The sequence below is a fragment of the Haemorhous mexicanus genome, chromosome 17, assembly GCF_027477595.1.
Source record: "Haemorhous mexicanus isolate bHaeMex1 chromosome 17, bHaeMex1.pri, whole genome shotgun sequence".
NCBI lineage: Eukaryota > Metazoa > Chordata > Aves > Passeriformes > Fringillidae > Haemorhous > Haemorhous mexicanus.
The window spans coordinates 16,050,386-16,075,305 of NC_082357.1; the positions used below are offsets into that span (position 1 = coordinate 16,050,386).

General features: G+C 60.6%; 1 protein-coding gene across 1 annotated transcript; it reads left to right on the plus strand.

Moving 5' to 3' along the window:
• Positions 1-24,215, plus strand: CACNG3 (calcium voltage-gated channel auxiliary subunit gamma 3). The gene is made up of 4 exons (XM_059861987.1): positions 1-247; positions 19,887-19,970; positions 21,577-21,717; positions 22,809-24,215. The coding sequence occupies exons 1-4, from the start codon at positions 37-39 to the stop codon at positions 23,318-23,320; spliced, it is 948 nt and encodes a 315-aa protein (XP_059717970.1). The 5' UTR covers positions 1-36; the 3' UTR covers positions 23,321-24,215.
• Positions 24,216-24,920: the final 705 nt, after the last annotated feature.

Consider the following 24,920-nt stretch of genomic DNA (forward strand, 5'->3'; position numbering starts at 1 on the left):
CTTCCCCTGCGAGCCGCCGCCGGAGGATGAAGCAGCATGAGGATGTGTGACAGAGGCGTCCAGATGCTCGTCACCACGGTGGGAGCCTTCGCAGCCTTCAGCCTGATGACCATCGCCGTGGGCACCGACTACTGGCTCTACTCGCGCGGCGTGTGCAGGACTAAGTCCATGAGCGACAACGACACGAGCCGCAAGAACGAGGAGGTGATGACCCACTCGGGGCTCTGGAGGACGTGCTGCCTGGAAGGTACCGACCCCCGCGGCCCCAAAACTTCGGGGGAAGGGTTGCATCGCGGGACCCCCCTCCCCAGATCCGGGCCCCCGGCGAGCGGCGCATCCCCCGGCCATCCGAGCATCCCCCGGCCCGGCGGCCCCGCCGCTCCCCGCTGCCGCCTTCCGCACCCCTCCCCGGGCACTGGCGGTGGCACCGAGGTGGAACCTCAGGGGGGCCGCTCCTGGCGGGGCGCGGGGGCCGGGGAGAGCGGGTCTGCGGCTCCCCCCGTGCCGGGGACCGGCGGCGGCGGCGGCAGACGCGCTGTGTCCTCCCGGCGAGCTCCGGGCTGAGGGGCCACAGGTCCCTCTCCTGACCGGGAATGCGGGAGCCAGAGGCCCGCGGCTGCTGCCCCTCTCCGAGGCTCCGCCGGCCCCGCGCCCCTGTCACCGGGGGGAACCCACCGCGCCCGGCGCTTTCATCACCGAGCCCCGGCTCCGGCGCCAGCCCTCTCCCTGCGAGCAGCACGGCCGGGCAGGGGGGCTGCTGCTGCCCAGCGCAGCTCGTCCCCGCGGCCGGGCAGTCCCACAGCGGGGCTGCCCCACCACGGCTGCCCCACGGCCGAGCTCCTGCCCGCCCGGCCTCGCCGCTTCGCCCCGCTGCTCCCCTCCCGCAGCAGCGCCTGCCTGGCGAGGCCCCAGCAGCTGCCGCCCTCCTGCAGCACAGGCCACAATTCGGGGCAGTTTTGCCCCAGAGCTGTTGGTTGAGGTGTTTCTGAGCACCCACAGGCTGTGGTTAAAGATGAGCTTTAACAGAGCCAGGTGCTGGTACCTGCGCAGCCAGAAATGGCCGGTGGCATCACCCTGGGCCCTAACTTTGACAGTGAGCGCAGCAGCGGGTGTCCTGTGTGCTCAGGAGAACCTGCCCCACTGCCCTGAGGGGCCCTGGCGGTGCCAGAGCGCCCCGGCCCCGGAGCGACCCCTCCAGCGCTGGGGGCAGGCGCTGAGCTGCTCCTCCACGTTGGAAAGTTCTCGGTGAGTCACGGATGCAGAAATACCCTGTCTGTTCCTGGTGCTCGGTCCTAAACCCGGTGAAGTCAGTCAGAGCTTTCTTATTGATTCAAGGAGGGTTTGGATCACGCTCTAATTCCATAATAAATAATTTGAGATAATCTGTCTCCCCTCTTGGGCTGAGGGAGCCAAGGAGGCAGGAGCCAGGGATGTGAAAGATGGGATCACTGGAGACATGAGTAATATCCAAAAATCTTTGGTTTGCTACCTGTATTTTTTTTTTCCAGCCAATGTTTTATGTTTCCCTCACTGTGATCAATCACTGCTTTGGAAGGAGCCAGAGAGGCCCCGCTGCCCTGGGCACAGCTCACTCGGGAAAGGGCTCGGCAGTGCCATGGCAGAGCTCAGAGCTGGATCCCAGCCCTCCACCCTGAGCCTGGGCACGGGGCTGGGAGCAGCAGCACAGGGGCCCGCCGTGGGCTCAGCACTCCCTGTTCCACATCCTACCCCGGGCTGGGGCTCTGAGAGCTGCGGGAGCGGGAGCGGAGCCGTGCGGAGCTCGGCCGTACCTGCGGCACCCTCGGGCCTCGTGCGGGGCACGGGCTCCTCATCCCTGCGTGGGTGCGGTGGCAGCGGGGCTGCGGTGCCCCGCCAGCGACAGGGAGGGTCCCGGCCTGTACTGGGGGGAGCACGTGGGGCTGTGATGGTGCTGGGGGGACGTGCTGGGGCTGCTTGTCACCTTCCTGAATTCCGCAGGGGAAGGCGCCTCGCGGGCTGTTAACCAGCGCGGTGCTGGCGAGGGAAAACTTCCCCCAGCGAGCTGCGCAGGGCTCAGGAGCCGGTGCGGGGGAAGGAGCGCGCTGGGGCGGGGGCTGAGCGGCCCCGCAGCCGGGGGAGCGCCGGGGGCAGAGCCCGGACCCGTTACATGCGGCAGCTGCGGTGTGATTCCCGCTGCAGGGCCTCGCTGCCTGCTGCTCTCCGTGCGCTCGCTGCGCCGGGCTCGGAGCAGGGACAGCGGCTCCATCCCCGGGCCGGGACCGAGCGCGGGCTGTCTGTCGCAGGGGCCGCTTCTCCTGCTTCTCCTGCCGTGCACAAATGCTTTTAGCACCCAGCAGAGCTCCCTGCCCCTCGGGAGCCGCTTAAGCCCTGAACTTTCCGCCGCCGGCGGAGGCTGGACGCGTGTGCCGGGGCAGGAATCGCGAGTGGAGCTCGGCCCGACGGGAGCGGCCGCTCCGAGCATCCCCGGCGGCCCCGGCGCAGCGCCTGCGTGGGAGCCACGCACCACGTGAGCGTCACAAGCCCTTCGGCGAGAGCGGATAAATCCTGAATGGAGCCGCCGCAGACCCATGGAGAGCCACCCACACTGGGAAACACAAATTAGCGCTTGACTCAATAGCTGGAGCCCAGGCAGGTGTTCCCAGCCTGCTGGGCCGCCACAGTCTGCTTGGAATGGCAGCTTTTGGATCCTGGTTATTGCTCTTACAGTGTGTGAACGCTCGGCAGGTGTCCCCTCGTGTGTCCAGCTCAGGTGTGACCGGCGCTGGTCTGTGCGTGTCCCCCAGGGCTGTCCCAGTGTCACTTGTCCTGTGTGCCTGCTGTGTCGGTTCAGGAGGGAGGGAAGCACACGGCACTTTGGGGAGAGAGCTGAAGCTGAGAAATAGCTGCTGAGGCTAGTGGTGTTTTCAAGAAAGTAACAGAACTTTGGTTTCCATCAAACTTAATTAAATTCAGCATCATTAAATGCAGCATCATTAAATGCAGGGAGGCTCCGTGTCCTCCCTGCTGCGTGGTGTAGATTGGGACTGGCTCCATGGCATCATGCGGATCTGAAACAGGCAGAAGGAGCAGGAGGATTTGGCCAAGGCTGCTCAAAATACCATATTTTAAGGCGATGTGGTACTTTTCCTTTCCTCCTTCATTTCCCTCATCAGAATAAAGTGCTCTGTCATTTCTGGAGGAGGCCAAGCGTTGCTCTGCCTGCCTCCCTCACAGAGGATGCTCAGCATCCAGCATTCCTCTGGACTGGCTGTGGGGTGTTTTGCAGGGGACACAGACATCTTGTGTCCCAGAGCTGTCCTTCAGCTGGGCTGTCCCCCTTGGGCCCATCCTGGCCCCTCCAGAGCCCCCCAGAGCAGCTCCAGCTGCCAGCAGCTCCTCAGCAGTTCCTCCCTGCGGAGCCTGGGGAGCTCTCAGGGCTGGTCTTTTGGGATGATGCTATCTGGATTTACACACAAATTGCAGGTGCCACCAGCTGACCCCACAGCCCTCAGGACCCTGCCCAGTCCTTTCTGGCCCTGACCTGCAGCTCAGTGGTGGGTGGATGGTCACTCCTGGAGGCTGCACCCCAGGGTGATCAGCCACGTCCCTGGGCCAGGGTTCCACTGGAGAGCCCGTGAGCTCCTCCAGCTTCCCTTGAACACCAGAAATAACCTCTGGTACCCGGGTCTCCCGTGGCCACGTGGGCTGTCTGTCCGTGTTCTGCCTGCTGTGAGTCTGGCTGCACGCTGAGGTCACTGAGCCCCTCCCGGGGAGCCCCCAGAGGGGTGGGACCCCCAGCCCATCCGGTGGGACTGGGCAGCATCTCCAGCCCCAAACTGGAATGGCTCCCCTGGTTCCTCCCTCCCAGTCCTTGGGGCTGGCTGTAGAGAGATGGCCATGGCTGAATGAGCCCGAGGTACAGAGCTGCCCAAATCTGCCTGGCCCACCTCCCTCACCCGTCAATATCCCATCACTCTTTTCTCTGCCATTTCCCTGGTTTACTCCCAATTACTTCATGTTTTATTCCATGCTCCCAATGAAGACGTTGCCGTAGCTCAGCTCTGTCCTTGTAACAGGCAATCCTGTGCAGGAACACCCCTGGGATGGAGGGGCTGTCTCTGGAGCTCCCAGCCCTGGTAATAAAGCACTGTTGATTCTGCATAATGCAGGTCTTTAACTTTTTCAGGAGAGCTAAATCAAATACACCGTGGAACTCTTAAATGTATTATGTTACTGACTTCCTTTATCAACTGAATCTATAACTACATCAGGAAAAATGTATGAAGTTTGATAAATCTGTTTTCCACGAGGCTGTTTGACATTTGCCTCCTCCTCCATTCCCTCCTCTGCTAAGCCATGGGCAGTGCTGGGGACACAGCCCCTGCCACTGCCCACCACATCCCTCCTGGCTTTAAACCAGCTTCTCCCTTCTTCTCGAGATTCAACAGACTGCCAAGGTTTATTAAAATCCATTTCAGATCTTCAGAAGCCTTCTCAGCCCATTCTCTGAATGCTCCTGGGAGGAAGCTCTCTGGTCCTCCTGATTCCATGTTTACACTTTGCAGTCGCTGCTCAGCATCCCCAGCTCCTGCCAGAATCCGGGAGCCTGTTTGTCTCCGAGTGCAGAACAGAAGTATCTGATGAATAAATAAGCATGTGTCACTTCTGCTCCATGACTGACAGTTCCACTGCCATGAGCCAGTCGTGGTTTACACGTCAGGAAAGCTCCTTCCAACACAATGACAGAACTCCTCCTTGTTCTGCCTTGACCTTTCAGCTGCAGATTTATTTTAACCGATCCCATCGGCTCCTCCCATCAGCCACTTGCTACTTCCCTTATCAAAGTCCCGATTTTTAATTATTTAATTAAATTTCTCATTCCCCCTTTCCGGGGGGGCTGGCAGGAGTGTGAGGTGCAGGAGAGCACCTGCCCTCACTCCTGAGCTTCCGTTTTCCCTGTTGGTTCTGTCCTTGGCTGGTTTTGGCTCTGCTGAGCTGAGCTGGGTCACAGTGAAGGCATTAAACCGGGCTGGAAGCCCTGTCCTGGCTGGGCACCAGCTCTTCCCTGCCTCCAGCTCCTCTCAGCCCTCTGAGTGAGGCCAAGCAGAGAATTTCCCCAAGGTGACAGCAAGATTGTTTCTGTTAGAAAGTTATTATCTTTAATTTTTAAAAGCGCCAAGCAAATGTCCCTGAGATTGCAATCACCCGTGATGGAGCACTTTTTCTCACTACTCATTATGGGCAGGTATTTAAGGAGCTGCTCATCCTGTTCCTCTGTCTGGTCAGTGTCTGGGATAGATTCTCATCACCACCCAACGTGCCACCTCTCGGCGGTGCCCGGCGCAGCTCGGTGCCAGTGCTGCTGGTGGTGTGCAGGGGCTGCCAAGCCAGGCTGCCCACGCTGCCCATGCTGCCCAGCACCCCTGGCACGGCTCCCCACAGTGCCCCCAGCCATGCTCTGCCCGGGGATGGCAGCTGTGGGGCAGGGGAGCACGGAGGGGGACTGCCAGCGAGGGCTGGAGGGGCTGGAGGGGCCAGGGCTGCTCTGTGCAGCCAGGCAGGTCTGGGGTGCTGGGAGGGGCTGCTTGCTCTTTGTCCCCTGAGGGCTGGGACGTGCTGAGTTTTCCTGTGTGGTGGAAATACAGGACGTGATGGAGGCACCTAAGGAGAGGAGAGGGATGAAGGTGGAGACAGTTACCTGTCTGAGACTGCCTGGTGGGATTACCAGGCTGCAGTTTAACCCAGCGAGACTTTCCATCAGAACAGGCCACAGCAGGGACAGCCCAGCCCTGGCACTGCTGTCACACAGCACTGAACAGGTGCCCTGGGCACGGGGCTCTGCGAGGGGTCACAAAGAGCACCCGGGCACAGCCTTGGGTTTAGGGAATCCCTGAGCCTCGCCCTGCTGGAGGATGCATTGGATAAAAGTGAATTACTGTCCTCTAATGGAGATGGAAATGAGGCTGGCTGGACCCTCAGGCTGCTCCAGCCCCATGTTCTTGTGGCACATGGCCAAATGCCACCAGTCATAAGAATCCTTCTTCTGGGCACAGAGGGTCTCGTGCCCCTGCCAGCTGGCACCGTGGCTCCAGGGCCGGTTTGGAGAGTGTCCGGGGAGGAGCTGCGCCTCAGCTCGCTGCCAGCAGCTCTGCTTCGAGCAGAGGGTGCAAAATTCACCCTCCCGGGGTGCTGCGGTGTTTTCTGGGCAGAAATCCTGCCTCGTGGGGCGGGTTAAAGAGCCGGTTCCCTCACTGCCTGCGAGCAGCACGTGATGAGTAAAATGCTGTGAACAGCTCAGAAACAGGCATTTTACTGCTGCATAGGCGTGGTGCAGAGCCTGTCATCTCCGGAGCTGTTCCCGTGTAATAGAGGTGGAAGGCTGAATTTGAATGAGGCTCAAGTGGTTTTTTTCCCATGCAAGGTCACTGGCTCCACGCCGGCTGTAAATAATTAGGGCTGGCTGCCGAGGGCTGCGAGCCCGGCGCTGGGGGCCGCGGGCAGCTCTGCGGTGCCGTGGGGAGGGTGCCCCGCGGATGGGCACCGGCTCCCCGGGCTCCCGGCGAGGTGGGCACTGGCCAGGAGGTGCCAGCCATGACCTTTGCTGGAGCAGCCGGGGAGCGATGCCCGGCTCCGCTGCCAAGAGCTGCGTGGCCTTTGGTGAATCCCTTCTCTCAGCAGGAGTTTTGCCTTTTGTAAGGTGAAGCCAGGTGGATTCGGCAGTGCTCGCCTCCCGCGGCACCGGGGAAGTCCCCCCGCTGGCCCGAAGGGTGGTGCCCCTCCCGTGCCCCCTGGCACAGCCCCGGGCACTGCTCAGGGGACAGGCCAGGTGTGCAGACCTGCCGTGCTCTGCGGTCTGGGATGAGCTGGCCAGGTGTGCAGACCTGCCGTGCTCTGCAGTCTGGGATGAGCTGGCCAGGTGTGCAGTCCTGCCATGCTCTGCGGTCTGGGATGAGCTGGCCAGGTGTGCAGACCTGCCGTGCTCGGCTGTCTGGGATGAGCTGAGGTGAGGCAGCCGAGCATTCATCTTGCTCAGTGCTCCTCGCCTCTCCTGGTCCCTGTTCACATGGCTCTCACCATGGATTTTTAATGAACACAGTGTGCACTTCATAACTAGGCAGTAACCTCCTTTCTCGGGAAAATCAAAAACGGCCTCCAATGTATACGAATGCACTAATCCGTCGATGTGGGGGTTGCTGGGTTGCTGCCCCAGGGGTCCCACTTGGCAGGGGGGCTCTCCCTGCCTCACCTGCTGCCAGGTGAGGAGGCAGCTGCCAGGCATCCCCGGCCATTGACAGCAGCGCCGGCAGCTGCGGGGCGGGGGCAGCTCAAGGGGAAAGGCACCACCCGCGTCCTGAGTGCCCGCAGGGAGGTGGGGAGGGGTCCTGCCCGCTGCCCCCCACCCTGTTCCCCTTCCAGAAGGGTGCCAGCTCTCCAGCTGGGCTCCAACCCCCCCAGCCCACGTCAGCCTCTGGAGCGCCCCTCGGAAGGATTTCCCCTGAAGCTGCTGGAAGCGTTTCGGGTCAGTGCTCGGCGTGGAGAGCTGGGGGTCTCTCCTGAGGGCTCCCACCACGGCTGGCTTTGCCGTGGTGATGGGCTCTGCTCCGGAGGTTTTGGGAAGCTTTCCTCGGGGTGAGGAGCCGGGAGCCGCTTGCTCTGAGCAGTCCCAGGCGGGCTGTGAGGAGCCGCGGCTCGCTGGGGGAGTGCAGCAGCTCCAGATAAGGGCTCTGATTAAGAGGACACCGCTGTGATAAGGAATGACAGCGCCGGGGTGACAGCGGGTGGCTGTCCCTCGGGTGTGCGTGCTGGCAGCCCTGCGGCGGGAGGAGGCTCCGCAGGCTGTGCGGGGAGGGGCAGGGGCTGCATCCCACCCCGGGACCTCTTACACAGCCCTGGGAACACCCCGGGCACCGGGGCTGCTGCCACTCCCCGGCCTTCTACCTGCAACAGGTACTGGAGGGGCTTCGGGAGGAGCAGGCCAGGCCAGGGGGTGCTGCAGGCTTGGAGCTGTCCCGTGTCTTTTGGTCCCTTCCAAACAATTCGGGGGTTCTAAGATGCTGTGATCCCTTGCCCAGAGGAGAAGTGGAGGGTCCTCTTGCAGCAGGCTCTTGGTCCCTTTTGGATGTGTCAGGAGCCCTGGGCTGTGCTCAGACCCTGAACACGGCAGGAATCCCCAGTCTCTGGTGAGTGCTGAGCACATCAGCCTTTGGCAGGAGGAGGGATCGTGCCTGCTGAGCAGGGTGTGATGATTCTCTCGGGTATTGCCTGTTTCTTATCTCCTGACACCACAATGTAAAGCCAGATCTCGTGCTGCTGGGCAGGAGAGGGAGGCTGAGCTGTTCCTGTGCCAGGTCCCAGGGAATGGTGCTGTTTAATCTCACAGTCCCGTGGGAATGCCAGGGTGGCAGGAAGGGCAGTGGGCAGGTTTGGGAGCAGGTCAGTCCCTGGTGCCATCCTGTCACCCTCCCCAGGGCTCTGTGTTTGCTGTTTGCCAGGTGGGTTGTTCTGAAGGAGGAGAATTGAGGTGGACAGGAGCCCCGGGGTGGGGACAGGGACAAGGGGGGCCATGTGACCTCCCAGCCTTTCTGGGGGACGCTGGGCACTCATGGGGATGTTGGCATTGGTCATACATGCTGTGGGACTGTAGTGAGCAGTGACAAAGGTGGTGTTTGAGGGTGACATTTGTATTCATGCCTCTCGAGTGGACACATTTCCAATTTCACTGGCGTTTTGGTAATTGTCCCCTAGCTGTACCTTTAATCTCAGTTTGTGCCTGGAATCACAAGGGAAGGGGAGGGGAGAGCACCCCTGAGAAATCACTGACAAGCAATGGCCCTTTTGAGGTGTGCCTGATTTAACTAACTAAAATCAGCCTTGGCTTGTGCTGCTGGCATTGTCATCCAGCAGCTCATGTCCTGAACATCCCTGGTTCCAGAGATGGCACCTCCATCCCCCTGGAGAGGCTGGGCTCCCTCCTAGCATGGAACAGGAGCCCTGCAGGCCAGGCCGGTGACGCTCAGCCGGGTGTTAAACACCAGCTCCCTGCAGCTGTGTGTGACACCTCAGCATCCCCGAGCGCATCACGCAGCGCCATCCCCGAGCCCCGCGAGCGGCTGCGCCTTCCCGGGGCCGCTGCCTGGCTGGGAAAGGTCGCTGTCACCTGCCGAGGCACACGGTGACCTCCGGCAGCTGCCAGCCCGGCTGTGTGTCCCGGCCAGCTGGGACAGTCATTCCTGCCGGGATGCTCGGCATCCGTGCCAAGTCCTCCATTTGCCTGAGCAGCCTGGCTCAGCCCCATCGTGGTGCAGCAGCTGTGCCACCGGGCCGGGCCGGGCCGGGCTGGCACCGCTCCAGATGGGCACGGGCTGCTCGCCCTGCCCGCCCGGCTGCTCCGGGGGCTGCCAGCCTCCCGCGGCCCCGGGGCTCCTTCTCCCGGTGCCGGGAGAATCTCCTGTCGCTCCTCAGCGCTCCAGCCAAGGATGAACGCGTTCTCTGCGCATCAGTCTTTGGCCTCCTCTCCAGCGTGAGAGGCTGGAGGATCAGAGCGATCGCGCCTTGCATGGGAAGCAGGAGAGCTGCAGCGGGGTGTGAGACCTCAGCCGGGCGGCAGCGGGAGCCGGGGCTGCTGCTTCTGTCCCCCGGCTGCGGGAGAGGGGGCGGCGGGGCTGGGGGAAGCGGTGTGCGTGTGGGGAACAGCTGCGTCTGATGACATTGAAGATGCTCTGTCTATTGCCCCGGGCTGCCCCCATTAATTCCCGCTGTGCCGCCCCCCATGAGCCTGCAGCAGCTCCCGGGAGCCCAGCCCGTGCCCGCAGGGCCGGGGCCGCCGGAGGTGCGGGGCCCGCCCGCAGCCGGGGCCGCGTGGCTGCTGCCAGCCCCGGCTCAGCGCGGCTGAGGTGCGAGACAGCCGCGCCTCCTCCTCCTCCTCCTCCTCCTCCTCCTCCTCCTCCTCCTCCCGAGCCCCGTCTGCCGGCACCGCTCTCGACCCGGCCCTGGGGACCCGGGCTGGGGACTGCGGGGACGGGATGGCCCCTGTGCCCCCTGCGGGGACGGGATGGCCCCTGTGCCCCCTGCGGGGAAGGGATGGCCCCTGTGCCCCCTGCGGGGACGGGATGGCCCCTGTGCCCCCTGCGGGGACGGGATGGCCCCTGTGCCCCCTGCGGCGTGCGGAGCTGCCGGCATCCCGCACTGGTGCCGAGTGTGCCACCGTGCGTGCCGCTCCCTGAGGGGCTCAGGGACAGCCCTGGGCCTCAGGCAGGGGCTGCTCAGGGCACACGAGCCCAGTCTCTCTTTAGAAATCTCTTGCGACGTCAGTTTGAGCAGATCTCTCCTTGGGAATGAGGGGAAGTCTCCCACAGAGCAGGAGAAGCAGAACGTCCCGAGCAGGCAGGAGCGGCTCGGGGGGGGCTCAGCCCCGCTGGTGGCGCGGGCCGGGCTGTGCCAGCAGCGTCACCTCCCGCGCAGAGCCTGTGCCAGGGCTGTGAAATCCCCGGCTCCAGCTGAGCACCCAAAGCGAGCAGATGCTCGTGATCTGCATCTCTGCAGTGCTGCCCTACCCGTCTGTAAATTGGGGAGGGCAGAACCATGGAACTCTGGAATGGTTTGGGTTGGAAGGGACTTCCAAGATATTCAGTGCCACCTCTGCCATGGGCAGGGACACCTCCCACTGTCCCAGGCTGCTCCAAGCCCTGTCCAGCCTGGCCTGGGACACTGCCAGGGATCCAGGGGCAGCCCCAGCTGCTCTGGGCACCTGTGCCAGGGCCTGCCCACCCTCCAGGGAGGAATTCCTTCCATGTATCTAATCTAAGCCTCCCCTCTGTCAGTGTAGAACCATTCCCCCTTGTCCTGTCATTCCCTGTCCTTGTCCACAGTCCCTCTCCAGCTCTCCTCAGGGCTGCTCTCCATCCATCCATTGTCCTTCCAGCTCGTAGCCCCAGCTGCTGGAGCATCACCCAGAGAGCAGGTGGGTGCCCTCAGTGGTAACCAGAGGCTGCTGGGCTGCACCTGGGATGGAGCCATCAAAGGCTGCTGCAGGCACAGCCCTCCCTGCAGGGCTGTGGGCAACACCTCGGACCCTGAGCATGACCCAGAGCTGAAAAAAGGGCAGTAAAGCCATAGGGGCAGCCCCAGGTAAGTGCCAGGAGCCCGGTGGAACTCCCTCTGTCCTTGATGGCAGGATGGGCTCTCTGTGATTCAGTGCAGAAGAGGAGGATGGAAAGCCGTGGGGGAGTGGTGAAGCTCTCTGCTGCCACTGTCTCGGGGCTTTCCTGTCTTTCTCCTCTTCTCCTCAGAGCTCTCGTTGGCTCCTGAAGGGCAGAGCCATGGAGAGCTGGGCGTGTTTGGCGTTTGGAATGGCAGGGCCAGGCGGACTTGGGGCTGTTTAAAATTCAGATGTTTTCTAGGATTTTGTGCTTTGAGCCAGGTTTGGGAAGCCGGGGAAGGTGGGGCTGTTTAATGGCCAAGGTGATGGTGTGAGTGGCCCAGGGACCACGAAGCAGCTTGCCCAGCTCTGCCTCGAGTGGAGCAGGGTCCTGCTCCCCGGGCCGGAGGGTGCAGGGTGGGCAGGGACATCACAGCCTCTGACAGAGGAGTCCCAGGGGCTGCCTGAGGCAGGGCAGTGTTTCAGGGGCCTGGAGCAGCTGGCTGCCGTGTGCTGGGGGATTTTGGTGCTGTGAAATCCCAAAGTGCTGCGTGAGGGACGAGAGGCACCCTCCCCACCCAGGCAGGGCCTGCTGCCAGTGCAGTAGTGCCAAGGTGTTCCCAAACAGGGCAGGGGGAGCATGGAATGCCCTGGGAGTGGCTCTGGGTCTCCGGGCAGCTCAAAAGGGCAGCTTTTATTTCATGGATGGGGAAGACGAGCTTGGCGTCGCTCACTGGTTCGCCAGCAAAGTTCTCTCTTGATGCTCCGGCTGCAGGAGAGTTCCTCCTTGTTCTCCAAAAAAAGCCAAGAGTGAAACTATGGTGCTACTCCTGAATATCGCTTTCCCCATCTGGGGCGTTGGAGCCGCTCCCCGGGGCTGCTTCCCTCCCGCAGATGGTGAGGAGGCGGCGCTGCCTCCGGCAGGCAGGAGCTAAATCCGGCCGGGCTGCTGCGCTCGGAGCCGGCGGGGCCGGACCGGACCCGCAGCCCCGGCCGGGGGAGCGGAGGAGAGCGGGAGGAGAGCGGGGAGCTGCGGCTGCGGGGTGCCGGCCCCTCCCTCCCGCACCAGCGACACAATGCCCACTGCATTCCCGGGGATAAATGGGCTGTGATGGATCGAGGCCCTTTTAACACATCAGCTGAAAACTTCAAATATTTATACCGGGAAGATGTGACAGAAGTATAGATATATTTTAAAAAAGGCAGGTGCTGGAGTGGCAGTCGTGTATTTGAACTTCAAATACTTGCCTTCAAATCTGCGCTATAAAAGAGGAAGAACGTGATAAATTTAATATCACTTTTTCAGGGAAAACAACCTGCCGAGCCTCCTCCCGGGCTAAATGTGCTTTAAAGATTGACTGTGCAGCTGTAATAACTATTGATGAACTGTAAACATGAAAAGATCTCCCTGCTCCCGGCCTGTCAGGAGCATTAGGGTGGAAATGCTCTGTGCTCCGCTCCGGCATGACTCACCGAGGCCTCGGCAAATGTGTTTATTTGTAAAGATCCTTATTTCAGAAATAGTGACCTTTTTAACGCCTCGTGCAGCGAGCTCAGAAATTCGAAATTGCCTTTTGGCGACTGCCTCGTCTCGCTGCAGCTCTGGCAGTGCTTTTCATGGCCATTTACATATTTTTAGCCTGGATATTCTGCTCTGTGGGGCTCCTTTGCAGAATGATTTGCTTTTTGCAGCCCTGGGCCTGCAGTGCTGGGCTGGGGTCAGGCTGTGCTGAGGGTGTGGAGGGGTTCACTGCCCACCGGGCTCCTCTGGCACCTCCTGAGCCTCTGCCCAGAGCCCTCTCTTTGTGGGATGGAGTTAGTAACAGCCTCCTTCAAACACAGACTGTGGTGCTGATCACAGATTAAAGCAGCTGCTTCCCCTTGAAACAGGGAATATTAAGGGTGGGCAGGCCCTGGCACAGGTGCCCAGGTGTGGCTGCCCCTGGATCCCTGGCAGTGTCCCAGGCCAGGCTGGACAGGGCTGGAGCAGTCTGGGACAGTGGGAGGTGTCCCTGCCATGGCAGGGGTGGCACTGGATGGGCTTTGAGGTCCCTTCTAGCCCAGGCCACTCTGGAATCCTGTGATGATTCCATGAGTAAATCCTGTGATGATTCCATGAATAAATCTGCCTTTCCAGGCTGATGTACACCAGCACACCAGGATGTCCCTGCTGGTCCCCACGCTGTCACAGTCACCTGCTGGGCTCTGTGTCACTGTCACTGCTGCTGGCCACACCAAAGCGAGTGTGACCAGTGGCCGTGTCACTCTGTGCCAGTGGCTGCCCCCTTGTTCCCAGTCCCTGCTTGTGCTGCCAGTGCCAGCCCCAGCCCTGGAGCAGCAGTGGGGCTGCAGGGTGGGCAGAGCAGCACCTCAGCTTCCCCTCCCCTCCCCTCCGTGCTCCCCAGGGCTGGCACTGCTCAGCAGGCTCCTCCCGGCCCGGGTGAGGTGAGCTGTGTGAGAGAAGCCGTGCCTGTGATCAGCTATTTAACGTTCCTGGGCCCTGTGACTAAGGCTGCTGCGTTGTTTGGTGGCGGGCGGTGGCACTGCTCCTCTCTGTGCTGCTGCTCATCCAATGCTCTGGGGAAGGACGTTCTGATGCTTTTCCGCTGCTTCTTCCAGCCTTTATCGGCGCTCTACCATTCCAAGCTGCTGATTTATATTCCGAGTTATGAATATCTCCTTTCTTCTCTTTGTTGGGCCTGTTTTTATTTTTATAGCTGTTTGCTTATTAGCCAGGCAGTTTCTAAAGCAATGCAAACTCCCGTCATGCTGATGAGTTTTCGGGCAAAGCGCTCTTAAATCATTCTCTGTACACAGTTGTGCTTTTATGCTTAAATCCATTCTCCCAAGTGATTCGGCTTATAATTGTTTTCTGCTCTGTGAATTGACCTCTCAAAGCACCAGGAGTCTGTGCTGGTGCCTGGGACTTACCTCTGTGTGCCATAAGAAGCATAATCAAGGCATGATTGCTTGGACTTGAGCAGCAACTAGTTTTTAATTCTGTGATCCATTCCCCTTCAGCTGTCAACACGGAGTCGAAAATAGCACTCCCCTGTGCTGGATGCCACGCTTCACAGCTATGAAATTGTCATTTATAGGTTTTTAGAAATTCAGAGGACATTTTAATACCGGTGAAGTGAAACCTCCAGCTCCCCATCATACCACAGCCTCTCTCCTCCTTGGTATAAATAGGTGCTGAAGCAGCCTGGGGATGATCCGGCCTCTGCTCGGGGTGGGAGCAGACACCCGAGCACCCACACCCACAGATTCTCTTTGTCTGGATTCTGGCAGCTTGCTTCACTGGAGCATCCCAGGTTTCACACTCTTGACTCTTGGTTTTCCCCCTCGTCCCACCGGGGCAGGTTTTGTCCCCAGTGTTCTGGACATGAAACTTGTGGGTCAAACTCACTCCTGCAAATGAGAGTGTCTGGATCTGTCTGTAAATTACCCAGCTGGATAATGGGATCATGGAATCATGGAATGGGTAGGAAGAGACCCTAAAGACCAGGCACTCATGGCAGGATTGGGCTGGGAGCTTCTTCTAGGTCTGGCCAGCTCTTGGAGTGGTGGAAAGAGGAGGAGGGCGATGAGCCCAAGCCCCCTTTACCAAACGGGCACAGAGCTCCCACCCTGCAGGACAGACCCCCTGCCCCACACCCTGCTGGACAAGGATGTGGGATCCTGGAATCTCCCAGGGCTGGGCTGGCCACCCCTGTTACCTTCAGCCAGAGAGGAGGCTGGAAGGCAAACCCTTCCCAGAGGCTCAGCAGTTAAGTAAATCTAAAATGTTCATTAAAGAGGGAGAGCAGGATCCTGGAGGATCAGGGGAGGTCCTGGTGCCCCGGGCTCTGGGCTCAGCTGGGCCAGGCCTCCTGCCTTGCCCCGTCTCTAACCATCAATGTCTCCAAGCAGGCAAGCAAACCAAAGAACATTGCTTTTTTTTATATAATTGCCAGAATTGTATTAATTTAAACAGATAAACTCAATCAGTGAAGCTCATTAATTTCTAGCACACGGCTTATTTACGCCAATTCCGGCTGCTCCAGCACTCATTGTGCTCTCATAGGAATGTCAATTACCTTTTAAAATAAAAATCAATGTTTATCCACTGTTAAAGATAAAACATGAAATGATTTCCTTAGACATGCTGATGAGTGCTCTCCTCCCCAGCACGATCTGAGCGCTCCCGGCGTGGCAGCTGCTGCCCATTGCCACGTGCCATGCAGAGGACAGCAGAGAAGGGCACCCAGAGCCCCTGCACTCACCTGGACCCCTGCACCTTCCTACCCCGTCCCAGCCACAGTGGGGACAGCAGAGAAGGGCACCCAGAGCCCCTGCACTCACCTGGGCTCCTGCACCTTCCTACCCCATCCCAGCCACGGTGGGGACAGCAGAGAAGGGCACCCAGAGCCCCTGCACTCACCTGGAGCCCCTGCACTCACCTGGGCCCCTGCACCTTCCTACCCCATGCCAGCATCTTCCCAGGAGCAGGGTGCTTTCCTGCCCTGAGCAATGTGGAAGGACAGAGGGAGGAAGGCTGGGAGGATGCAGGGAGGAAGGAAACCTAGGAGAGCGTGGGGGGAGCCCCTGGAAGCAGCTCCAGAGTGTTACCTGATTACTTTTCTAATGAGGAAAAATGAGAAAACCCTCAGAGCAAAGGGCTGGAAATTACCCATCAGCTGCAAACTTTTTTTTCCTCCTCTATTATTCAGAATTGTTTTGCTTTTCTGAACTGCCTTGTGTAGGTTGCACCAACCCCACAGATTCCAGAATGGGAGATGATGAGTCACTGTCAAAATGTAGATTTTTTTTTTTTCCCCTTTTTTTTCGTTTAGCACTGCTGAGGGAGTGAAGTCCCTGTGCCACGCGCCGATCGCTGGCACCTCGCGGGCTGGCGCTGCCAGGAGCTCCCAGCCCACCCGAGGTGTGAGTGCCAAGCTGTGCTCGCCGTGTCCCCCGTGGGGATGCCCATCCCGGGTATCTCCTGCTCCCCACACCCCGCCAGCCCTGGGGGTGCTCGGGCTCTGTCCCCTCTGTCCCCAGGTGTGCTCAGGTGTGTGCTCCCTCTGCTCGGCCGCCACAGCCACAGCGCAGCCTCCCCTGCTGCCTCCTCGCTCCTGCATTCCTTTCATCTGACTTGGGTTTTTTCCACTGGTGGGGGTTTTTTTAATATATAAAAACAGGAAAAACTGTCCTTGGGAACAGGCGTATCTGTGTAGGTGCCTCTGCTCAGGCAGGAGCCACCACCGCAGAGAGGGGGAGAGGGTGTGAAAGGCAGACGGAGCCAGATCCCACCCGAGCCGCCGGGGGAGCTGCTGTGGGGCTGCTGGGCCCATGGGATGTGCTGCGGGACAGCTCAGCCCTGCCGAGGAGGAGGAGGAGGAGGATCCCTCCCACGGCCAGGTGTTGAGGGGCCCAGCACCAGCAGGGCTGGGGGCTCTCAGGTTCTGCCTTCATTCGGCCCCTCTCCTGGGCTTGGGGCCAGCAGCTGCAGTAATGGTCTGGGGAGTCACAGAGCTGCTGGGATGGCAGGGACAGGTCCCCTGGCTCCCCAAGGCTTCCCTGGCCTGGTGGAGAACAGCCCTTGTCCTCAGCTCCAGCAGCAGCTCCGGGGGGTTGCTCAGTGCTGTGGATCAGGGGCTGTACCCACCCCACCAGCCTTCTCTGGTGCTCTTCTAAGCTGCTGTGTGTCTTTGAACTCAAGCTGTGTTGAAAATCTGGTGATGCAGGAGGCAAACAATGTTCTGGGGGGTGTCTCAGCCACCCCCTCCTACAGCCTGAGCCCTGTGCAGTGGCCACTGGGTGCTGGCCATGGCTAGCACAGAGCCAAAACCCCGGAGCTCTGCAATCTCACACCAGGGACCTTGTGCAAAGAGCCCCAGGATGCCTTGCAGAGCCTGGAGCTGGGGAAGAGAAGGAATATGGATGAATTTCTCTCCATCTCTCCAAGCATCTGGGAGGTGGGTGGGAGGTAAAAAAAGATGAGCCCTGAAGTTTTAATTCCTCGGAGATATTTAGGTATCTTGCTCTTGTTAACAGGGAGTGCAGAGCCTGAGCATCTCTGGGATTGTGCAGCAGGCCCCTTCCTACCCCAGCCCTCCCCAGCTCAGCTCCGACCTCTGGTTCTCCAAACTATTAATTTTCAGAGAACTTAGACCATAATGACCTGCCACTTCCCTCAGATGGATTCAGGGTAACACAGTGCCTTTAGAAGGCCATTACTGGAAACCACAACTGGGGAGATAACTCACTTGGATTTATCAGGAAGAGCTGAGGGCTGGAATGTGACCTTGACTCCTGGCTGAGCCGCTATGAGGGGAGCAAGGGATTTTGTTCTCATTTCAGAGTGGTCTCAGCTCATCCTCCTCAGCCTGAGTGTTCCTTTGCACACACCAGTAGCACCCAGAATGGTCCCTGGAAAAATGGTTCCACCAGATGAAAAGTAATGAGATTTTAACACCATAACTGGAGCTCTTTAGTCTCCTGGCTCGTTGGGCTGGGATCGATATTCTTGGCTGTATTTCCACCACTGCAACCGTATTTCCCTGACAGTCCCTCCCCGTCCCCCAGCCCTCCCTGGGGAAAGGGACTCTGAGAGGAAAACAACCTGAGATCAAATCAATTAATTGCCTCTGCATGTGCCGATAAGGGCGGGGCGGGAGCTTGGCGGTACGGCGGAGCTGGGAGGGCACAGACCCTGCCCGGGGCTGGGAGGGGACACAGACCCTGCCCGGGGGGCACAGACCCTGCCCGGGGGGCACAGACCCTGCCCTGGGGACACAGACCCTGCCCGGGGCTGGGGAGGGCACAAACCCTGCCCGGGGGGCACAGACCCTGCCCGGGGCTGGCGGGGCTGATCGGATGGCAGCAGAGCGCGGGGTGCGAGCGGCCCTGCGGGAGGGAAGGGAGGGCAGGGCAGGGCAGGGGAGGGGAAGGGAAGGGAAGGATGCCCGCACAAACCCGCGGCCGCTGAGTGTGCCGTTCATTGCAGCCAAAGGATAGCCCGTGTCAGCCACCCCAAGGCAGGCTCGCTGCGGAGCCTGGGCCGCCGGGCAGGGCAGGGACAGGGACAGCCTGCAGGAGCCCCACGGTCCCATTGCTGGTAGAGACAAAAAGCCCTGGGGGGTTTCCCAGCTGGAAGCCATTCCCTGGATTGAGGTGAGACCATCACACGGAGAGTTTGAGCTGCAGTTGGGTGAAGCCGGGGCAGAGCGGGGCTGGACCCGCTCCGCCCCTGCCGGGGTGTGGGGCAGGCTGGAGGATGACCAGGGAGTGACCAGGGAGGTGGCACCTGCCTGATGGCACCGACTGGAGGCAGAGCTGGGGCTGCTCACCCCTCCTGCAGAAGGAGGGACAGGCAGGCCTGGTTCCCCCCTGCTGCCCGGTACCGGGGGGCTCAGGGCCGGCTCTCGGGGCCCCCAGCACAGCCCCTGCCCCGGCGCTGCTGCCGGGCTGGGCTCCGGCAGGGAGCGGTGGCGGTGGGCCGAGCTGGTTAATTGGGATTCGTACCGATAGGGAGAGGAAATCGCTGAGATCCAGCACCGAGAGGGGAGCGGGGACGGGCGGCAGCAGCGGCCGCCGATGAGAGGAACGTGGGGCTGTGGCTCGGGGCACAGCTGGGGGCTGGAGAGGCGCTGGCAGGGACTGCGAGTGCCCCGAGGCGGTACCAGAGCCCGGGCACGGCCCCTGGGACACATCCCCGTGTCCCTTGGCCGGGCCCGGCTGCAACGCCGGGAGAGGAGCGCACGGAGCTGCATCGGCTGCCACGGGGACCTGGGGACTGAGGATGTGACACCTGGCCCCGCTGCTGTGGGGGCTGTGTCCCCAGCCAGGACCCTGAGCAGCTCTCTCATCCATCCCTGGGGCCGTTTCCAGCCTCAGCTCCCAGAGGCAGGATTCCCTCCCTGGGGAGCACCTTGGAGGTCAGAGGGGGCTTTTTGGGATTGCAGCCTTGTTGTGGTGTGTGCTCGGAGGCTGAAGGTGTGTCAGGTGGCTCGGCATTGCCATGACGACCAGCATCAGATGGTGAACAGAGGGAGTAAAGGAGACAAAATAAATGTCAGAGTGTGAGTGGATGCTGTGGAGCCGGGGCTGCCCCGGGCAGCCGGGCGTGCTGCTCTGCCCGTGCCTGCTCCATCCATCCCTGCAGCCCCACCCTGGCACTGCCTGATGGCTGCAGAGCAGAGGGGGGCAGCTCCGGGGAGTGTGGGGCAGAGCCTGCTGGCTCTGGGTGCTGGGACAAGGTGGGTGGAAGGCCAGAGCTGGGAGGAGGAGGAGGAGGCTGGGGGCTGTGCTGTGGAGCTGGTGTCCTCACCAAGCCCAGTGCATCCCCTTCTCCCACAGTTCCCAAAGCAACGGGAGCAGGCGATTCTCCCTCCTTTGCTGTGTCTCCCTCTGGATGACAGCCTGCCTCCTCCAGAGCTTCATCTTCAGCCTCTGACTGATGCCTGTCGTGCTGCTCAGCTCCCCCGAGCGCAGCCTGGGAGTGTGCAGGACACCCCGAGGGTTGGCTTGCACTGTCTGGAGCCCTGGTGACCTGTCCTCCTGGTGCCATGGCACAGGGGACAGAGCCAGCATGACCAGAGTCAGGATGCTGAGGGGGCTGCCCTTCTGGGGACATGCTGCAGCTCCTGCCACCCCTCGCTGCCCCTTGCTGCTCCAGAGCAGTCCCACACTGGGCCTCAGTGTCCACGTAGAACATGAAGTCCCCTGGGCTGCTGCACATCCTGGCCAGCAGGATCTGAGCATTTCCTGGCTTCTGTCTCCCCAGGAACCTTCCGAGGAGTGTGCAAGAAAATCGACCACTTCCCTGAGGATGCAGACTACGAGCAAGACACGGCCGAGTATCTGCTCCGTGAGTGTTCCCCCATGGCACGAGTCCCCTGGGCACTGCAGGGCACCCCTCCCTGTCCCCTGGTGTCACCCAGCAGGAGGCTGAGGGGTCACAGCCCCCCAGGCTCCCTGTGCAGCCTCAGGGCCCCTCTAGGCTGCCCGAGCCTGGCAGTGCCATGCTGCAGTGCCACGTGCTCATGGCACGCTGGGCTGGCACTCGCTGTCCCCACGGCCGGTCCCAGCAGTGGCTGCACAGCCTGAGTGTCCTGGTGCCCCCACGGGGGACTGGGACCCCACAGGTCCGAGGTGCAGCACCACAGGGACCCCTCTCCACATCCCTGCTGGTGTCCCTGCTCCCCGAGCCTCCAGCCAGGCTGGGCTCGCTGGGAGAGCACGAGGAGCAGGTGCCACGTGCTCTGCGCTGGCAGCCAAGCACAGGGACACAGAGGGAGCTGAATTGGCACATTTCCTGGGAAAAGTGGCTCCTCCTGTCCCAGGCACCAGCCAAGCTGCAGGGCAGTACCACAGGCTTTCCCACAGCATCCCAGAATGGCCCAGGTTGGAAGGGACCTTAAAGCCCAGCCCAATCCCCTTTCCTACATGGATCAGCTTCCAAAATGACAGTAGAGAGAAATGAATGCAGCAGATCACTACCTGCTGCACCAAAAATACACTGTGCCTTGGCTTGGGCTCTCATCCCTCAAATAGGGCCGTTATTAAAGCAGAGAAATACAGAGGAGCTCCATTAAAATTCCACTCCTGGGGGCTTTAAAATAGACTTTTTACTTTAAATGTGAGAGGGAGTGGGAGAACTTCAGCACTAATCTACTAAAACTGCAAAGCCATTTCATTAAACTCACTCTCCTCTCCACTGGGTGAGCAGAGATGTGGAAATCTGAGAGTCCAGAGCAACAGCTGGATGAGCACAGCTGGGTCAGCCAGGGAGCTGAGGCTGAGCCCCAGGCCATGGGCACGGGGCCCTTCTCCCAGGATTCCTCCCAGCCCCAGCAGCTCAGGGAGTGCCCAGGGCTGCTGCACTCCCCTGCTGCCTCTGCTGTTGTTTGGAAATGCAGAGCTTGGGGTGAGCCCTCAGCAGTCTGGCACACACGTGTGGCTCTGCATGTCAGGGTGGCATTTGTGCCCAGCCTCTGTCACGGTGCCTGGCACATGCTCACACTGAGGGGACAGTGTTCTTTGGCTGCAGGGCCACCCTCACCCAGCCTTGGGACAGCCCATGCCTTCTGCTGAAAGAGGGGAAACTCAGGTGAGATACACAGAAGGAATCCTTCCCTGGGAGGGTGGGCAGGCCCTGGCAAAGGTGCCCAGAGCAGCTGGGGCTGCCCCTGGATCCCTGGCAGTGCCCAAGGCCAGGCTGGACAGGGCTTGGATCAAGCTGGGATAGTGGAAGGTGTCCCTGCCATGGCAGGGGTGGCACTGGATGGTGTGAAGGTCCTTTCCAACCCAACCCATTCCAGAGTTCCATGACAAGCAGAGGATGCCTGGTGGGGACCAGTGCTGTGTCTCCTCATCCGTCCTGGCAGCACAAGGGGTGCCCTTGCACAGATCCTTCCCTGGTGCTGGTTCAGGGGGTGCTGGGGGCTGATGCTGCCCCTCTCCCTGTCCCACAGGTGCAGTGAGAGCATCCAGCATCTTCCCCATCCTCAGCGTGGGGCTGCTGTTCTTCGGGGGCCTGTGCGTGGCCGCCAGCGAGTTCTACAAGAGCAAACACAACGTCATCCTCAGCGCTGGCATCTTCTTCGTCTCTGCAGGTAGGAGCTGCCCAGGGGCTCCTCCAGCCTGGGGGACACACGGGGGGACACATGGGCGGGGTGTGGCTCCTCCCAGGCTGTCAGCACAGAGAGATTGAGGTTTGAGAGCTGTTCCAGCCCTGTGGGAAAATCCCCACAGAAGGGAAGGGCTGTCATGGGTCTCTGGCCATGGTCCCTGTGTCAGACAGCACTTCAAGTGTCCCCCTGCCCTGCCTCGAGCAGAGCCCATGTGGGGGCACAGCCCAGGAGGGGCTCCCCAGTGCTGCCATCCCCCCGGGGGTCACCAGACCCTGGGACAGGGACCTCCATCCTGGACAGTCAGTGGGCACTGTGCCAGCAGCAGCAGCAGGCAGAGGGGCTGCCACATGGAAACCACTCTCTGGAGAGGCTGCTCCTGCTGGATTACTCATTTCTCTGTGCTGTTCCCCTCTGCTTCCCCTGATTATCGCGTGACAATGTCTTTGTCTCAAGGAACCGCTCTGTTTTGTGTTTTTCTTCTCCCCACAAAAAGACAAATGACTCTTCCTCCTTGGCTGGCAGGAGCTGCTGATGCAGATGAGAAAACAGCAGAGAGAACATAATTGATTCATTAAGTAAATCTGGGAATGCACCAGCCTCTCCCCAGCCTGCAGCACAGCCCTGCTGGCTGCTGGCGGGGCACAGGCTGCCCCTGTCCCAAACAAAGCCTCAGGACTCCACAAGAAATGGAAAGAGACAGAGCCATTCCAGCTTCCCTGTGCTCCCAGGGCCTTGGTGAGCTGGCTTCGTGCTGGGGGGATCCCCTTGTACCCCCCAGACTGGCTCTGCTGCTGCATGACACCAGCCAGGCTCATTCACTGCTCAGCAAAGCACAACCAGCTCCTGAAATGTCCCTTTTCTAGAGAAAACCGTGGTGATTCCTCCTTCCTGGGAATACACAGGAATAAGGGAATGCGTAAGGGAACATAAAGGTGTCCTGGGAGAGCAGCAGAGGTCGGCAGGGGGATTTGGTCCAAATGTGCTGGCAGAGGGGTTGGTGCCCCGTGGGGACACATCCCCCCATCCACTCCTGCCACTCAGGTGAGCACCTGTCCCACTTGTCCCCCCTGCAGGTCTCAGCAACATCATCGGGATCATAGTGTACATCTCGGCCAACGCGGGGGACCCGGGGCAGAGCGACTCCAAGAAGAGCTACTCCTACGGCTGGTCCTTCTACTTCGGGGCGCTGTCCTTCATCATTGCCGAGATGGTGGGGGTGATCGCCGTGCACATGTACATCGAGAAGCACCGCCAGATCCGCGCCAGGTCCCACTCGGAGCTGCTCAAGAGGTCGGCCTTCACCCGCCTGCCCCCCTACAGGTACCGCTTCCGCCGGCGGTCCAGCTCCCGCTCCACCGAGCCCCGCTCCCGGGACATGTCGCCCATCAGCAAAGGGTTCGGCACCATCCCCTCCACCGACATCTCCATGTTCACCCTCTCCAGGGATCCCTCCAAGGTTACCATGGGGACGCTGCTCAACTCGGAGCGGGACCACGGTTTTTTACAGGTCCATAACTCCATCCCCAAAGAGTTCAAGGAGTCTTTGCACAACAACCCGGCCAACAGACGAACCACGCCGGTCTGAGGCGGGCTGGGCAGTGGGCAGGCTGCATGGCATCACCCTCGTGACGGTGTAACCTGTGAAACCCCGTTTTTAAGGACAAACCCGGAAGCTCCCCGTGCCCCTGCCCATGTGGGGCTGGTTTTTCACTCCTGAAATGCCACTGGCCGGGCCAGGCCGCTGTGCCTGCCGTGGGAGCGGGACCCCCGAGGGGAGGGGACGGGGCCGCGCTGGGACCCCGGCCCTGGCGCCCCGCAGACTGAGCGGGCTCCAACCCCCGGGACAGAGGCTTGCCGAGGTCTCCATCGTCCGTGTGATCATAACCGCAGTGTTCCCATAGCTGTGTGTCCATGGAAATGCTGGCGATAGCCCTGTCCGTGAGAACCCTTACCCGGTAGTTACCTTTCGGTGGAATCGCCTGGAAGGCCGGAGCTGGGAGCACTGAGCTAGTGCGGAGCCATGCTTGTGTTCCGAACCCCTTTCCCTGTCGTGCTGGATGGAGTGCTCGGGCTGGGTTCCTCTATGGCGTTTCGTGCATGCATTAAATAGCTTGGAATTCAATTTTGTCATGTCGGGTTGGAAGAAACATCCTTTTGCAATTTTCTGTGGTCTCGAAAGGGCTTATTTCCTTCCCTCCTTCCCTCCTTCCCTCCCTCCCATGAAAGGACTCAGGAGCAGAATTACTCCAGTGACTGGTAGCAAGTATCCAGCATTTAATTCACCTCTAATGTTGCAAGAAAACGAATTGCTTCCCTACAGTTGGTACACACACAGTCAGAGATGACTGTCTGGGCACAGCCGAGGGGCAACGCGCGACCGTGGTGCTGCGGGAGCGGCTGCAGCCGCGTGCGGATGGGGTGAGATTCCCTAATGGCTGGGAGATCCATGAGAAAAACAATAAAATTGTCCAGTTTGGCAAGTTCCTTGGCTGAGTAGGTCACACTGACCCTGCAGTGGCACCGGAGAGCGGCGCAGCGGGGCCGGCAGGGAGGAGGGAGGCCAGGCTGGGGCTGCCAGGGAGCGCGTGAGCAGACGGAGGCTCGGCTCTAAACTCTCCCGCTGGAGCAGAGCTCGTCTAAGTGGAGGCAGTTTGGAAGCAATTGCTCCACGGCGGTGTGTCACTTAATTGAAATCTTATTTAACCTTCTGACAGAAGTGGCAGATTCCTGCGGGGTCCCCGGGGCTGCTCTGGGGCCAGCGGGGCTCTCCTTCACTCCTCTTGCAGAAGGGGAACAGCTGGTGTGCAGTGTGTGAGCCTGAACAGCCTCGCCCCGGGTCTGCTGCCCCAAGTCTGCACATCCCAATCCTTCCTGGGGGTAGTGGACAGGCTGCTGGGAAACCCAGCACCGGGGCTCTGCTGGAGTGAAATCCTCCCGGGAGCTCCACAAACAGCCTCAGCCAGGGCTGCACTTTCTTCACAGGATCACAGAATGCTTTGGGGTGGAAGGGACCTCAAACCTCAAATCATTCCATGGGCAGGGACAGCTTCTGCCATCCCAAGCTGGTCCAAGCCCCATCCAGGCTGGTCTTGGGCACTTCCAGCGATCCAGGGGCAGTCGCAGCTTCTCTGGGCACCCTGTGCCAGGGCCTGCCCACCCTCACAGGGAGAATTTCAACTCCTTCG